The 16,586-nt window shown below is 36.9% G+C and overlaps 1 protein-coding gene across 2 annotated transcripts in view; it reads left to right on the top strand.

Annotated features, from left to right (window-relative positions):
- Positions 1–14,777, top strand: part of LGR4 (leucine rich repeat containing G protein-coupled receptor 4) — a 102,085-nt gene extending 87,308 nt beyond the window's left edge. For both annotated transcript variants that reach the window (XM_003781195.3, XM_023507794.1), the window contains exons 8-18: positions 312–383; positions 553–624; positions 960–1,028; positions 2,595–2,666; positions 4,091–4,156; positions 5,148–5,219; positions 6,845–6,916; positions 7,212–7,337; positions 8,158–8,273; positions 8,509–8,592; positions 11,608–14,777. In XM_003781195.3, coding sequence (XP_003781243.1) covers positions 312–383; positions 553–624; positions 960–1,028; positions 2,595–2,666; positions 4,091–4,156; positions 5,148–5,219; positions 6,845–6,916; positions 7,212–7,337; positions 8,158–8,273; positions 8,509–8,592; positions 11,608–12,884 — 2,098 coding nt within the window. In that variant the 3' untranslated portion in view covers positions 12,885–14,777. The remainder of the gene's footprint in view (positions 1–311; positions 384–552; positions 625–959; positions 1,029–2,594; positions 2,667–4,090; positions 4,157–5,147; positions 5,220–6,844; positions 6,917–7,211; positions 7,338–8,157; positions 8,274–8,508; positions 8,593–11,607) is intronic.
- The last annotated feature ends 1,809 nt before the right edge of the window (positions 14,778–16,586 follow it).

Raw genomic sequence — 16,586 nt, 5'->3', positions numbered from 1 at the left:
GGTTTGAGCTATTTCGAGGTTAGAACACCTTATGATTCTTATGATCTAAAGTTCTTTGATGGTGAAACAGCAGATAAATGCATGTGAGGGAACTGATAGATACTAGGCTAAGCCATAGGTTTAAAAAGAAATACGTAGGTCCTGAAAAGGGTGATATGGACTTAAAATTCAGATTCCCCACAGTTTTGAAAAAAATTTTCATGTGATTGTAACTGGTTGTTTTTTACATAATGCTGAACGGCAGTAGATACTTGAGACTTATATCACAAGAGGGTAATGCATTTTAAAATACTTTCCTCCTGTCTTTCTAGGGGATTTCATAGTAATTCTATTTCTGTTATCCCTGATGGAGCATTTGGTGGTAATCCACTCTTAAGAACTATGTAAGTATTTTTGAAAGTTTCTTTTAATATGTAATTATGTAAAGCTATGTCTGTATAATGCCAACATCTGGGTAAAGAATGAAAATTCAGGCTTTTGGATATATGTGCATTGTGAACAGAATGCTTGTAAAAATGTGAAACTTTCCCTTTTTTGTAAATATTTTTACAGACATTTATATGATAATCCTCTGTCTTTTGTGGGGAACTCAGCATTTCACAATTTATCTGATCTGCATTCCTTGTAAGTATTATGCAAATTTAAAAACAAACCTGACTATTTATATAATTGTTTTAATGTATAAAACAAGAATTTATTATTGTAGTTTCAGAAAATAAAATCTTTTAATTTTTTTTCCTCTTGGGCACAAGTCCAAAGGACAACTCTGAAAATTTATAATGGTTTACATTTAAATGTGAATGCTTGGCCACGTCATTGCACTTCTCACTTTCAAGAGATGAAACTAGTTTTATTTTTAGTTATAGTAGTTATTATAATTCCTAACTGTTAAAAAGATTGAAAGAAAATATTACCTATGAGAAATTTTTAAATTAATTTTTCTCTGTTAATTCATTAAGAGTCATTCGTGGTGCAAGCATGGTCCAACGGTTTCCCAATCTTACTGGAACTGTCCATCTGGAGAGTCTGTAAGTGTGGCCCTTCAAGGAGGGGTTGGTATAGATAAGAGGGTTCCAGGGCTTTTTAGTGATGATGATGATGGTGAGAGATTCTTCCAATCTCCCTTTGTGAATATTATGCATGGAGATAAATATGGTGGGTTTAGGGTCAGTTACTTCCTGCCAAATACAGCCTAGTATGCAGATAAGATCTGAAAAGGTCACTGAAAGTGTAAGGCAATGAGGAAGTGTCAAGTTAGAAGCAGTGCTTTAGGAATTCAGAAGTGTGAGGTGGCTCCATGGAGGAGGGAGACCATTTAAAAACTGAATGCTATCAGGTTTCCTAGTGCTGGGCCTTCAATTTAGAAAGACAGGATTAGTAAAACTAGAATACTTAGTGTGTTATTTTTGAATGTTTCCTTTAATATATAATTATGTGAAGGGATGTGTGTACAATGCCAAACATCTGCATAAAGAGTAAAATGCCAGGCTTTTAGATACATGTACAGAGTGAACTGAGTGTAACTAGAATTACATGTTTATAATGGGACAGGGGTGGGTGGCATGGGGAAATTGGAAAATTCTTTGTGACCAGATTTTAAAATGCCAAGCCTCGAACGTTAAGCATTTGGTTATAGCAGCGTTTCCCAGTGAGTGGTCTGGGACTGAGTTACAGGTTTGTTGAAGATCTTGATGACCTCAGCTCTCCAGACAGCAGGTGGGGCTGAGGCACCTAGGGTCTCTAGACATAGGAGGCTTACCACAGTGTGCCATATACGTTTTATGATTGTTTACATGTGCCGAGGTGTTAAAAAAATAAGGTAGGTAGCTTGAGATAAGTTTAGACTCGACTGTTAAGGCAGGTGGAGGTGATGAGAATGTTTGTGCAGGTAGTGGTGGAGGGTAAGGAGGAGACAGACTAGAAATAGGAAGAAGGCCAGGGGCCAGGGGAGTATCTCCCTGACCAAATGAACACATTTAACTGGAGAGCTCCAGGCCTTTAATCCCAAACTAATGGCATGGGCTGAGATTTCTCTACCCCTTCCTGCATCATTTCACCCCTATCTACATAAAAGCAGTAAAAATGCAGAGAACGGGTTGGTGTTCGAAGCACGACAGAGCATGAAATGACAGGAACTGGTGATTGACTGCAGATGGGAGCGTGGGAAGAGAGGGGAATAAGAGACTATTTCATCATGCTGAGCCAGAAGGTACAGAAAGAAACAAGGTTTGAGGGCAGCATGCTAAGCTGATTTCAGATGTTTTGGGTGTAAGATGATGACGGAACTTGCAGCTGATTGTGGTCGGGCTGTGACTGTGAGTTAGTGGTTTTCTCTTGGGCCATGTGGGAAAACAGGCCCATCATCTGGATAATATTAATGTCCTCTCACCATCATTTTTGTACTACTGTGAAGGTGACGCCCGTAAGGAGGGAAATTACCTTCCCACATGCCTCCTGTTAGAGGCAGTAGTAACTAGGCCGTGGGATGTGTAGACCCCAGTCTATATGCAGTTACGTATTTGTTTTTCTGTGTGAGAGTAACGTTTACTATCTCAACTTGAATTATTTCTTAGATGAACAATGTTTTTCCACAGGACCTTGACAGGTACAAAGATAAGCAGCATACCTAATAATTTGTGTCAAGAACAAAAGATGCTTAGGACTTTGTAAGTTGGATTCTTCTTTCCCCTCATACGTTCCTTTTCTGTTCTTCACACATGTTCAGTTTTATGTTTAAGGAATTGTTTTCATAAGGTGGTTTTGAGATATAGTTATTTTTATTTGTTCCCTTCATGTAAATGAGCAGGTGTTTTACTCAGTCTCCAGGATAGGTAATATGTGTGTTTATTAGGTTTTCAGTGTTATTAGTATATCAAACATATTGCCTGATTTTGAACAAACTAAAACCAAGCTAGGCTTTTCCTTATGTTTTTCTCCTCCTGAGTCCTTATCCTTCATCTAGTTTCCCTGGGACATTATCTCCCATATTCTTCTCTTTTTCCTCAGCAGAGCCTAAGTCTTTCTTGAATCAAAAATGAATTAAGCATGTATCTTTCTAAAAACTTGAAGCTGACGTTGAATCGAACATGTATGTTTCTAAAAACTTGAAGCTGACTTAGAAGTTAAAAGTAAATAAAGGATGTAAAAAGTCACCAGAATAAACCACTAAGTTGTTAATAAGTATTCAGTGCAGGAAGAAAGTAACAAATCACTGATTAAGAACAGTCATGCATCACTTAAGGATGGGAGTATGTTCTGAGCAGTGTGTCTGTAAGTGATTTCATCGCTGTGCAAACATCACAGGGTACTTATACAAACCCAGATGAGGTAGCCTGCTGCACACCTAGGCTATATGATCTAGCCTTTGCTCCTAGGCTACAATCCTGCACAGTGTGTTACTATACTGAATGATGTAGACAATTATAACACAGTGGTTAAATATTTGTGTAGCTAAAGATATCTAAATATGGAAAAGGTATAGTAAAAATACTATAGTATAATCTTGTGGGACCACCAATGTATATGTGGTCTGTTGTTGACTGAAATATTATTAGGTAGTATGTGACTAATTAAATGGTGTAGCGGAGTATCAAATTTAAACATGATGGTCACCACTGAGGAAACACTGCAGTGGGATTGAGAATTAACTACTTCTGATATTTAATCTAATATAAAATTTTTTTAAAATATAGGTAAGCATATCCCTCTTCTTATAGCTTGTTAACTAAAGAGCTACAATGGAAATTATTTACGGCAGAAACAACGTTGAAAAAACATAATTTAAAAAAAAAATCCGTAGCTTTACCACTAAAAACAAATTTTGCATATTTTCCATATTTTATTTTTAGGTATTTAATTTATATGTTTATGTTACGTAATTGTCTACACGCAAAATTATGCTCTTGAGCTTTACCAGTCTTAAGCCTTTTGTATCACTGAGTTGCAAAGGCTTACAAGTCTTTGGAAGAAAATAGTTGATTCTCTTGTTCACCCATATCTTAGCACTGCTTTTAGTGCCTCTGAGTATAGCTCTTTTAATATAGTATTCTGATAGATAGAACATTAATTTGTTAATCTCTTTTGCCTTAAGGGACTTGTCTTATAATAATATAAGGGACCTTCCAAGTTTCAATGGTTGCCATGCACTGGAAGAAATGTAAGTTGGTCTTTGATTTGCTCTTTTTGGTGTGGTGTATTTTTAGTTCATTGGACATTTTCTATTTTGAATAAATTGCTTTAATATTAAAAAATTAGAAATTCCTGTAATCACATGTTGCTATAAATAGTCAAATTGTACCAGATATGTTCATGCAACCAGCATGTATTACACACTTACCTGTCAGGAATTCTGTGAGACAGACCTGTGAGAGGAAGGTGGTATAGGAAAAAGAAAAAGACACAAAATGTGTCCTTGCTGTTGAGAGGAAAGCAGGCATGGACACTGGTCGTCACTGTGAACCTGTGTAAGCAGCCCTGACAGAAGCTGCCTGGAGATGGGGGTAGCCAGGCGTTCATTCTCCCATTTTTTTTTGAGACAGAGCCTCAAGCTGTCCCCATGGGTAGAGTGCTGTGGCATCATAGCTCACAGCAACCTCCAACTCCTGGGCTCAAGCGAGTCTCCTGCCTCTGCCTCCCAAGTTGCTGAGACCACAGGCACCCACCATGACGCCTAGCTATTTTTTCGTTGCAGCCATCATTGTTGTTTGGTGGGCCTGGGCTGGATTCGAACCCTCCACCTTAGGTGTATATGGCTGGCGCCTTAGCCACTTGAGCCACAGGCGCCGAGCCATTCTCCCATTTTTAATTCTCTCTTCTTTGTCTGACTTTATTCTGTGGTGCCTGCTATGGTCCTGTTGTGTTGGGCCCTTTCTCATTGCACTGGCTTCCTTCTCAGACCTGAATGAGGTTGATGAGGAATTTAGATCGCTTACTAGCAAATTCCCAGTGATACGTGATGGAACACCAATTCCTCTAAGCATTTGATTTTATAGGGCAGTTCTCTTTACTTTCAGCAAGATCAATCAGTGTAAAGTACCTGTAAGTGTTCCATATGGGGGAAAACTTAAGCAGTGTTGTTTATCAAAATGTAGAATATATTTTTTCTCTGCATATTTATTTCCCTTTTATTCCATCTTATGTTTTTTTAGTTCTTTGCAACGTAATCAGATCTACCAAATAAAGGAAGGTACTTTTCAAGGCCTGATATCCCTAAGGATTCTGTAAGTTTATCTGATTATTAAAGACACATAACATTTTTGTCAAGCTATAAATATATCACGATTCCCACGTAAATTGATAAAGTTTGGATTTATGTTATATAGATATTATTGTTCAAACTTTACCACTCGGTAGTTTATGAATAATCTACCCTTAGTATTTTTTTTTTTTACTCTTAGTATTTTTTACCTTAACTAATTGATACTGTACACTGATGAGTAAAAAAAGTATAATGTGTATAACCTGAGAGATACAACTTGTTTTCAAATTATAATAGTGAAGTTTAGTGATTCACTTGGGCATGGGTAGGCAGATGATAGCCTGTGGGCCAAATCCAACTTGCCTCCTGTTTTATAAACTAAGTTTTATTAGAACATAGCCAGGCTTTTTTGTTGGAGCTGCTTCTGTTTTACTGTGCGGAATTAAGAAGTTCTAGCAGAGACCATATGATCCACAAAGGCAAAAATATTTACTGTCTGGCCTTCTACAGAAAAAGTTTGCTGACTCCTGCACCAGAGTATCTACCATGATAAATATGAATCATGGGCTACAGAAGCATTCATTTAAAAAATTATTTGTGTTTGAGCATTTTTTTATGCCAGGCACCCTAAGCATTTGGGAATAAAGAGGTGACTAAGGTTAACCTCGTCACTCACTGTCATTCTAAAACTTTGGTGTAGAATATACAATACACTAAATCATATTCTTAACATAGAAAAAGCTTAAAAAATTGACAGTGAAGTGAAATTACATATATTGAATACAGTTTTCCAGGATATACCCTTTAAGAAATTGTAACATGCGTTCTACTAGAAAATATCTAATTGGTAGTTAGGCTGCTGGATCTTTTCGGGTTGTGGATTAGCTCTCTGTAGGCCTAGGCAGTGGTAAGTAAGGAGGCTGGCTCCTGGCTGCCATCACTTCTACGGCGCTGATAAATGACAATGATGAAAAGCTGGTCTTTTCATGATTTGAAACCAAGTATGTTGAGTTTTTCTTTTAACCAGGAGATGTATCATGGGATGAATTTATCCCATCTTTAAATTTTTAGTAAGGCTCAGTTTCAGTGTGGTTGAAGATTCCTTCTTTGTTTTAATCTATAATAACAGAATTTCTCACAGCATATTCTTGAATTTAGAGCTGGCTCTACTGTAGAATTTCTATTTCCTGCTTAGGAAAAAAATGATATCTGAAGCCCTCCTGGAATGCTCTTGTTTGCCTATTGATTGATTGTCTTCCCTCAGGGCCTTATCACTAACCTTTGAGAAGGCAAATAGTATGAAGGCTGTTTTTATTTTCAGCTTTGTCAGGAGCTGGGCTTTCCCTCACCTAGTTAATAGTACCAAAGGTTGTATCAAATCATGTGTAGTTTTGAATTGGTATCAAAATGATAAAGTGGAGAAAATTCACAACTGTTTCAGAACAGATGCCAACTGGAGTTACGACTGCAGGGAACATGTTCCAAGAAATAGATGGTTGTGAAAGAGAGGCATTCAACATAATGGGAGGTTTTCTGTTATCTTATCAGGGATATTGTGTTATCAGATTCTAAAGTGTAGTTTAAATAACTGACTGGCATCTTGAGTGTTTATTTGAAAAGATTAACATGTTACTCTTATAATTGCAGAGATCTGAGTAGAAACCTGATCCATGAAATTCACAGCAGAGCTTTTGCCAAGCTTGGGCCAATAACTAACCTGTAAGTAGATGATTTTATACAGGAATATAATTAAAGGAGTAACTAAGGTTACAGAAATTTGTTTTACCATTGTCAGCTCAAAATATTTTTCTGTTTTAATTGTTCCTTTGTATCAAGGCTGAGCTGTCATTGACAGAGCTATCTTCTCAAATGGCGAGACCCATGCTAGATCTACCATCTTTGCCTGCCTAAACTTCATGTTCAGGATCTAATATTTAGGATGTTAATACACGTGCAGATGTTTTCATGTGATTTGTATCTTAGATGTTAACGTGAAGTCTTCCTTACATTTTAGAGATGTAAGTTTCAATGAATTAACTTCATTTCCTACGGAAGGCCTAAATGGGCTAAATCAATTGAAACTTGTGGGCAACTTCAAGCTGAAAGAAGCCTTAGCAGCAAAAGACTTTGTTAATCTCAGGTGTGTTTTTGCTTATTTTTCTTTTTTGTTAAAGTTATGGTAGGCTGCAAAATTATAGTGTCCTAGTTTTTTGCTGTGGTTCTCAGATTTTCTGGTAGGCTATAATTTAAGAGTATTTTCTATCTCATTCCTTGCAAATTTGGCAAAAAATAGGACCATGAGTATTATTCCATAGTTTTTGAGAACATGAACTGGAACCCTTGATGTTCCCAAAGAAATAATATAGCTATTTATCAGAGTGACATTTTTATACAGTGGTCTTGTCAACTAACAAAAATATGGCAGAAACCACTTAAGTGGTGTGAACCTACAGAAAACTGATACAATTTCTGTAATACTTCATGAAGATTGTAGAGTTATGGTGAGGGGGGCTCATCAAATATAGTAGAGGGCTTGAAAATATTATTGTGGGATAAGAGAATAAGCATTTTTATTACATTTATCTGAACAAAATACATAAATTCATTCAATGGTGTAAAGTCACAAATGACCTGGGGCATTAATTTTAAATGAAGTTTCATAGGATAAATTGGGTATGTTTAACATACTTAAAAAGGAGTCATAGATTTTATTTTAAATTACAGTGTTGGTATCAATTTATGAATATGAGAAAGAGAGAAACTCACAGTGTCATCTGATACCAGAGCTGTTTTCACAGAGGAGGACAGTAAAGCCGAGAGAGGATAAATGGCCAGCGTAAAGCATGTGACAGTCTTTTTGATGCCTAGGCCATGGTTTCCTACGATTAAAATACTTTTTACAAAATAAAATCATATCTGTGAAATTGCTATTCAATCTAGATCTTGCAACTTTTTTTCAGGTCTTTATCAGTACCATATGCTTATCAGTGCTGTGCATTTTGGGGTTGTGAATCATATGCAAATTTAAACACAGAAGATACCAGCCTCCAAGGCCACAGTGTGGCAAAGGAAAAAGGCAAGTGCATAAAAATTTTTAAAAATACAGTATTTCTTAAGGCATCATCAAAGTTTCTGTTGTTATGAATGGGATCAGTATGAAGTCTTGGAGAGAAATGGAATTTAGTGTCACTACCCTCTTTAACGTGTTGTAAGCTCCTGTCAAATTAACTTACATCATATACAAGAAAGAAAACTATAGGAAAATATTCTTTTGAATTTTTAATTAAACATATTTAATGTTGTATATGCAGGTACTGCTGATACAGCAAATGTCACAAGCAATGCTGAAAATGAAGAACATAGTCAAATAATTATCCACTGTACACCCTCAACAGGTAGGCTTAACCTATTTTTGCCACAGTTTCTCACTTTAAACATCAGGCAAACACATCTAAAATTTCTGAGGAGAGATGTGGTTTTTCTAACGGGTGGTACACTATGTGATCCCAGAAAGCAGTGGTTCTCAACCTGTGGGCCACGACCCATGGGAACTGTATTAAAGGGCCACGGCATTAGGAAGGTTGAGAACCACTGCCGTAAAGCTTCTTAAAGTGTGGTCTGTGTATGAGCAGCTTAGTCCTCCCTCATTGGATCTCAGGCCCAGGGCCAGACTCACTGAATCAGAATCTTTTTTTTTTTTTTTTTTTGGGCCGGGGCTGGGTTTGAACCTGCCACCTCCGGCATATGGGGCCAGCACCCTACTCCTTTGAGCCACAGGTGCTGCCCTGAATCGGAATCTTCATATTAACAAGCTCCCACACGTGAGGGTTATGCACATTAGAGTGTGAGAGGCACTTTCTTCATGTTCCCTAAACTCCAGGACTAGTTCGATACATTTTGCATCTGTAAGGATTTCTGATGTGTTTTTTGTGTACGTGGTGTGCTTTTTTGAAACAGAGTCTCACTCTGTTGCCCCAAGCTAGAGTACCATGTACTATGCATTAGCCTAGCTCACAGCAACCTCAAACTCCTGGGCTCAAGTGATCCTCCTGCCTCAGCCTCCTGAGAAGCTGGGACTACAGGTGCCTGCCACAATGCTTGGCTAATTTTTCTATTTTTAGGAGAGATGGGGTCTGGCTTTTGTTCAGGCTAGTTTCAAACTCCTAGGCTCAATTGATCCTCCCACCTCAGCCTCCCAGAGTGCCAGGATTGCAGGCACGAGCTACCACCCTCATACTCCACTGTGTGTATGTGTTTTTTAATGTAACCTTGCCTTTCCTTTCTTAAAACTTTCTTCCTGATTTACTGCATTAAACATAGCAATCTTGGGTAAGTTATAAATGTGACACCACATATTTAGTGGTGATTGTAAATGTCATATTCTATCTAATTTACCAGAAACAATGGATCTGTAATTTTACTGTAAAAGAAAGAATTAAATATTTGAGTTAAATTGTGTGCTACAAAGTGGATTCCTTTGTTAATATATCACAGGATGATCTGGACATTAATTTTCTAACTCTGAATTATAAGTATTATAGATTCACTAGTGATTACTGCTGAATTGTGAGCTTCTTAATGGGCTGTGTGTGTGTGTATATATATATATATATACACATTCTTTAGATACTTAACACAGTTTGTTGTGTAGACAATAAGCTTTAAGGTACCAAATAAGTGAATAGGGTTGGCACAAATCTTTATATTTGTGCTGTTATTTTACCATTTACTAGTCTCTATATGGATTTTTGAAATGCAGCTCACTCAATTGTCCCACTGGGGTTCATGTGTTGGAGAATATACGTAACGAAGCAATGATCCACTAAGAAGGGAACAGCTTTATTAAAGGCGAGGCTAGACTTGAACATGCAACAGTTCCTTTTCTTCCACACTGAATCTAAACCTTGGGGATCGCTAGGAGGAAAGCTGGTCTAAGCTCATCTCCATAGGTTGCGGTGGGATGAACTCTGCAGGCCTGCCCTCCCCTATAGTAATACCCAGACTTGAGTGCTTACTGCAGAAGCAGGCAGTGGAGGAGAAAACTGGAGGGGACAGCAAGCTTCTAAAAACAGAGCCTGGGTGGAGGCTGCTCCCAGGCTTTTTCTGGGAAGTAACTCCACCTACCTATAAAACAATTCTCAAAAGAGGTCCTGTTCTCCAAGGTTGGATGAAGAAGGATGAGTTCAGAACACAGATAAAGGTGATAAAACGCTTCCTCTTGGCACTTCCTGAGGAGGGAGTAAAACAGAAAATTAAATTTCAAAAAGTTTCTTTGGAAGTCACATAGATGGAGCAGAACTGGATTTTTAGGTCTATGACTATCTCAACAATGAAAATGCTTTATTGGATATGTCAATTCCACGACAGTTCAGAAAGATGAAACATGTATTTAGGCAGTTGTAATAACATGGTTTCCTTCTGCTTCATAGTCAAAATTGTGTTTTTTTTCCTAATTTTTAAAAGTTTTCACATGACATACTAGCATGTTGAAGTCAGATACTGGAATGTACAATTCAGCTCCTGAAGGTGTTCTTGCAATCCTACTTTGTGTCATGTAGCATTTTATTGTGTGTAACTTTGTATGAACAGTTAACGTCACAGTGATTTAGTCCTCCCTATACTTTTGAGTACCCTTTGGTCAATCAAATACTTGGAAATATCAGTTTCTCTGGATGAAAATGGGTTTAATTATACCTACCTTACCCTGCATCCTCAGGTTGCATTTGGAAACCATAAGAAAATGTGCAAAAATAAGTTTAAAAAAATACACATACATATAAAGTATATTGGGCCTAGAAAGTAAGAAAAGGGAGTTAATATTTATTGTAATCTGAGTATATACCCAGCAGCCTGCTTAAGTGTACCTTATGTATGTAATTTTATTCACACTACACAACTCTATGAAACAGGCACAAGTGAGAAAATGAAATTTATAGAGATTTCAGTGTTTTCTCTCAGTCAGAATAGCAAGGTATGAACCATCTGATTTCAGATCCTAAGAATATCAAATACCTTTTACGTGTTAGATGTTGTGCTATGTGTATTAACTTAGGTGTAAGAACAAAATCAAAGTCTTTCTTCTAAATATCACTCTGTGGACTTACCAAATACTTCAGTGGTTCTCAACCTATGAGTTGTGACCCACAGGAACTGTATTAAAGGGTTGCAGCATTAGGAAGGTTGAGAACCACTGAAATATTTAATAAGAGAAATAAAGTTAGGTTTATTTTTAAAACTGCCTAGTCCATGGAGAAAATCTTAGGTGTAGTAAGTAATCTTTTTAATTTGGTTCAATCCAGGTACATAGCAGATTTAGTTGTTTCTAACTATCAGTTTCTCTGTCAAGACGTATCATGTGCAATACGGTCTTTTCTAAATTGCCTCTTATTTATCTCTCTTTTTCATTTCAGGTGCTTTTAAGCCTTGTGAATATTTACTTGGAAGCTGGATGATTCGTCTTACCGTCTGGTTCATTTTCTTGGTTGCACTGTTTTTCAACCTGCTGGTTATTTTAACCACATTTGCATCTTGTACATCACTGCCTTCCTCCAAATTGTTCATAGGCTTGATTTCCGTGTCTAACTTATTCATGGGAATCTATACTGGCATCTTAACTTTTCTTGATGCTGTGTCCTGGGGCAGATTTGCTGAATTTGGCATCTGGTGGGAAACTGGCAATGGCTGCAAAGCCGCTGGGTTTCTTGCAGTTTTCTCCTCAGAAAGTGCCATATTTTTATTAATGTTAGCAACTGTTGAAAGAAGTTTATCTGCAAGAGATATAATGAAAAATGGGAAAAGCAATCATCTCCAGCAGTTCCAAGTTGCTGCCCTTTTTGCTTTCCTGGGTGCTGCAGTAGCAGGCTGTTTTCCCCTTTTCCACAGAGGGGAATATTCTGCATCACCCCTGTGCTTGCCATTTCCTACCGGAGAAGCACCGTCATTAGGCTTTACTGTAACTTTAGTGCTATTAAACTCATTAGCGTTTTTGTTAATGGCCATTATCTATACTAAATTGTACTGCAACTTGGAAAAAGAGGACCTCTCCGAAAACTCACAGTCTAACATGATTAAGCATGTTGCCTGGCTAATCTTCACCAATTGCATCTTTTTCTGCCCTGTTGCATTCTTCTCATTTGCACCACTGATCACTGCAATCTCTATCAGCCCTGAAATAATGAAGTCTGTTACTCTCATATTTTTCCCATTGCCTGCTTGCCTGAATCCAGTCCTGTATGTTTTCTTCAACCCAAAGTTTAAAGAAGACTGGAAGTTACTGAAGCGACGTGTTACCAAGAAAAATGGATCTGTTTCAGTTTCCGTCAGTAGTCAAGGTGGTTATGTGGAGCAGGATTTCTACTACGACTGCGGCGTGTACTCACACTTGCAGGGTAACCTGACTGTGTGTGACTGCTGCGAATCATTTCTTTTGACAAAGCCAGTGTCATGCAAACACTTAATAAAATCACACAGCTGTCCTGCACTGGCAGTGGCTTCTTGCCAAAGACCGGAAGGCTACTGGTCTGACTGTGGCACACAGTCGGCCCACTCTGATTATGCAGATGAAGAAGACTCCTTTGTCTCAGACAGTTCTGACCAGGTGCAGGCCTGTGGACGTGCCTGCTTCTACCAGAGTCGAGGATTCCCTTTGGTGCGCTATGCTTACAATCTACCAAGAGTTAAAGACTGAACTACTGTGCTTGTAACCATTTCCCCCATCAACCAAAATCACAATGTTTATAGAGTGAACCCTATTCTGATCCTTTATCTGGGAAGCACTTCTGTGTAATCACTGCCTGGTGTCACTTAGAATAAGGGGAAGGTGGCAGTTTATTTCTCAAATCAGACATTTTCAAAGAACAGGTGCCTAAATTATAAATTGGTGAAAAACTCAATATCCAAGCAATGTGTGGTCTGTTTGGAACACATTTATAAGTTGAAGGGATTGAAGGTGTATTATAGCAATATTTGATGTTAGATGTTTCTGATCCATAGAAACAAATTTATACCTTTTTTTTTCAATTAAGCACAAGATAAAGAACAGCTGTTAATATTTTTTAAAAAACTGTTTTAAAATGTGACTTTCTGTAACTGAAGAAAAGTTCTTGCTAATTTTCTCTAACATTTCATCATCAATCTCAGGACAATTTACTGCAAGGCCAAAAAAGGGACTGTCTCCCAGCTAGAACTGTGAGAGTATGCACACACATTACCTTATTGGGTTTTCTATTTCCATCTTGGACATAACAACATCTTAAATTTTGTGATTTAAAAATGTAAAAACTGAAGATGTTTTTAAAACAATATTAACAGCTGTTATCGATTTTTAAAAAATAGCTGAACATTTGTTTTCAGTTATTTTACATTGCTTTGGTGCAATCAGTTTTCCCCTCTGTTACTTTTTTCAATCACACCATTAGGAAAAACTAAAAGGTTAATTGCTGTGTGGGTTTAGTAGATTTGGCCAAAATGCTAATATGGGGCTTTTAATAGTATCTGAAGGGTTTGATGGCTCCATATAATGTTCCCATTAATAAACACTTCCTAATATCATTGGCTCTACTGATATTTTCCAATTTTGTTAGTATGTATCTATTTATAGTTTGGATTATATAGAAAGTAAACTATGAAAAATAATTCCATTTAATTGGAAGAAACTGGGAGTAATTATGACTCAAAGCACATACATTTATTTCTTAGTGAGCTAGATCCTCCTGACTCTGTGTGATTAACATGGAAGCTTCTGTACATTTTCCCTGTACTATGATTTTAAAAAGAGACTATTCAATAGGCTCAGCTCAAATGCTGAGATCTGAATACACAAAATAAATATGTTATTAAGAGAAAAAACAAGGAATAAAGCTTAGTTCTATGCCTTTAAAAATTTTACTTCTCAGCTGTGTGCTTTTGACATATTACTATGTGGAATCTTAAGTTACACTTGTTCAATATGTTTTTTGAACAATGTGCTCAATCAATAGCAAACCCACTGCCATATTAGTTATTCTGGATATACTAAAAAAACATTAAGTTAGATTGCAGTTTAATAATTAAACTGTACATACTGTGCATATAATGAATTTTTATCTTATGTAAATTATTTTAGAACACAAGTTGGGAAATGTGGCTTCTGTTCATTTCGTTTAATTAAAGCTACCTCCTAAACTATAGTGACTGCCAGTAGCAGAATGTTAAATTGTGGTTTATATACTTTTTTGCATTGTATATAGTCTTGGTTGTACATTGTCAGTGTAATAAAAACAAATCTTTGTATATCAAAATCACGTAGTTTGTATAAAATGTGGGAAGGATTTATTTACAGTGTGTTGTAATTTTATAAGGCCAACTATTTACAAGTTTTAAAAATTGCTATTTGTATATTTACATATCTGATAAATATGAAATCATAACTTGGTAAGAAACTCCTAATTAAAAAGTTTTCCAAAATTCAAGTTATTGAAAATTTTTCCTTTTATTCATTTAAAAAATAGAATAGCGATAGATGTGTTAAACTGTGCTATATATTGTATGAAATACAATATTGTACTTAGTGTTTTGAACTATTAAAGTTTCTAGAAAACAACCTATTTTGCCTTAATTTATAACTAGGTATGTTGATGAATTTACTTAAAGTAAGCAAAATACTAAGTTGACAGCAGAAGAAAAAATATAGAAAATAACCATTAGAAAACATTATTTTGATACTACCTAGAAATATTTAAGAACACTTTACTGAAATTTACAAGTAAGGTTTTTATCCTAAGTCTGCACCATACTCACAGAAAACAAATTGTAAATTTAAGATAATGCCATCAATTACATCTATAAAAGCAAATGGAGGTGGTAGGACTACTTACTTAGGCTCAGGACCAGGCTAAGCAAGAGTAACTCTCCCTCTATCCTAAAAATAGAAAAATTGGCTGGACCTCATGGCATATAGTCCCATCTACCCGGGAGGATGAGGTAGGAGGATTGCTTGAGCTCAGGAGTGTGAGGATACAGTGAGCTATGGTGACACCACTACATTCTACTCAAGGTGACACAGTGAGACGCTCTCAAAAAAGAAAAATCACTAAAAAAACCTGTGTGATTTTAAATGTAGTCAGTTGTCCGCTTGCTTAGAAATACCTCCATCTTTATAATCAAGTCCTTATCTTGTAGATGAGAAAACAACAAAGGGTTTAATGAAATTTAAGTGAATCCCTGAGTTACAGCTAATTAGACCTCACCCCAGAACCAAATACCTCTTAATTCTGGACATAGTTTTGTGTGTGTATGTTTTAAACTTGATGTATGTTTGAAGTTTCCATAACAGTAGTAAATTATCCTTTCCCCACTATTCACCCCATACCCATCACGGCTTTGACAATTATCCAGAGCATGTGGTGAAGCTTTTTTCATCTTCACCCCATTCACTAACAACTCCCCCTGCCCCCAAGTTCCTTTGCCCCTTGGAATGTTTTGAAGCAAATCTGAGACATTGTGTTGTTTCATCTGTAAATACTTCAATATGTCTAGGAATAAAATCTTAAATCGCATACTTTATTGCAATAGGGCTAACTAGTAATGGCATTATTTTTGTAACAAAGTTTTATACAAATTTTTAAGCAAAGTAATGCTTCACTTATACAGGGTAACAGAGCCAGCAAAACGTAATTTTCTCAAGTATACCCTGAAAGAGAAAATAAATCAGTATGAAAATGTTGCTAAGCCAACATCTTAAAACTTAAGGCGAGAAACTTTCTTTGGAGCTTATGTGTACATATGTATACAATTTCACCCATCTTGGTTATGGTCCCAGTAATGAAAAGGTACTGTAAGAAATGAGACCACACAACTCCATTATACCAGCCCAAGTGCCACGTGACTTTTTTCCTCTTAGTCTTTGGGTCCAGGATTGCTAGAGCATAATGCAGCAGTTGGTCATGATTATGACCCGCAAGCATCAAAGAAGGGGCATACTTTGTTTCGTAAAACATCATTTTTTTTTTTTTTTTTTTGCATACAGTCTCAAGATGTCCCCCTGGGTAGAGTCCCTTGGCATCACAGCTCACAGCAACCTCCAACTCCTGGGCTCAAGTGAGTCTCCTGCCTCCGCCTCCCAAGTAGCTGGGACCACAAGCACCCGCCATAACACCTGGCTATTTTTTGGTTGCAGCCATCATTGTTGTTTGGCGGCCTGGGCTGGATTCGAACCTGCCACCTCAGGTGTATGTGGCTGGCGCCTTAGCCACAGGCGCCAAGCCATAAAACATCTTAAAGAGGCAGAAAAACATGACATTTTAGATTGCGTTACCAAGAGGTTAAAGTGGAAAAATTTTAAGAGGTTAAATTACAAAATATACCATTATATCTGTCAGGTCCTGAGCTTTGAGGATTAATAAGATGAGAA

Source organism: Otolemur garnettii, unplaced genomic scaffold, assembly GCF_000181295.1.
Source record: "Otolemur garnettii isolate 467f Iridium unplaced genomic scaffold, OtoGar3 scaffold00001, whole genome shotgun sequence".
Classification (NCBI taxonomy): Eukaryota; Metazoa; Chordata; class Mammalia; order Primates; family Galagidae; genus Otolemur; species Otolemur garnettii.
This window is presented reverse-complemented; position numbering and strand designations above follow the sequence as displayed.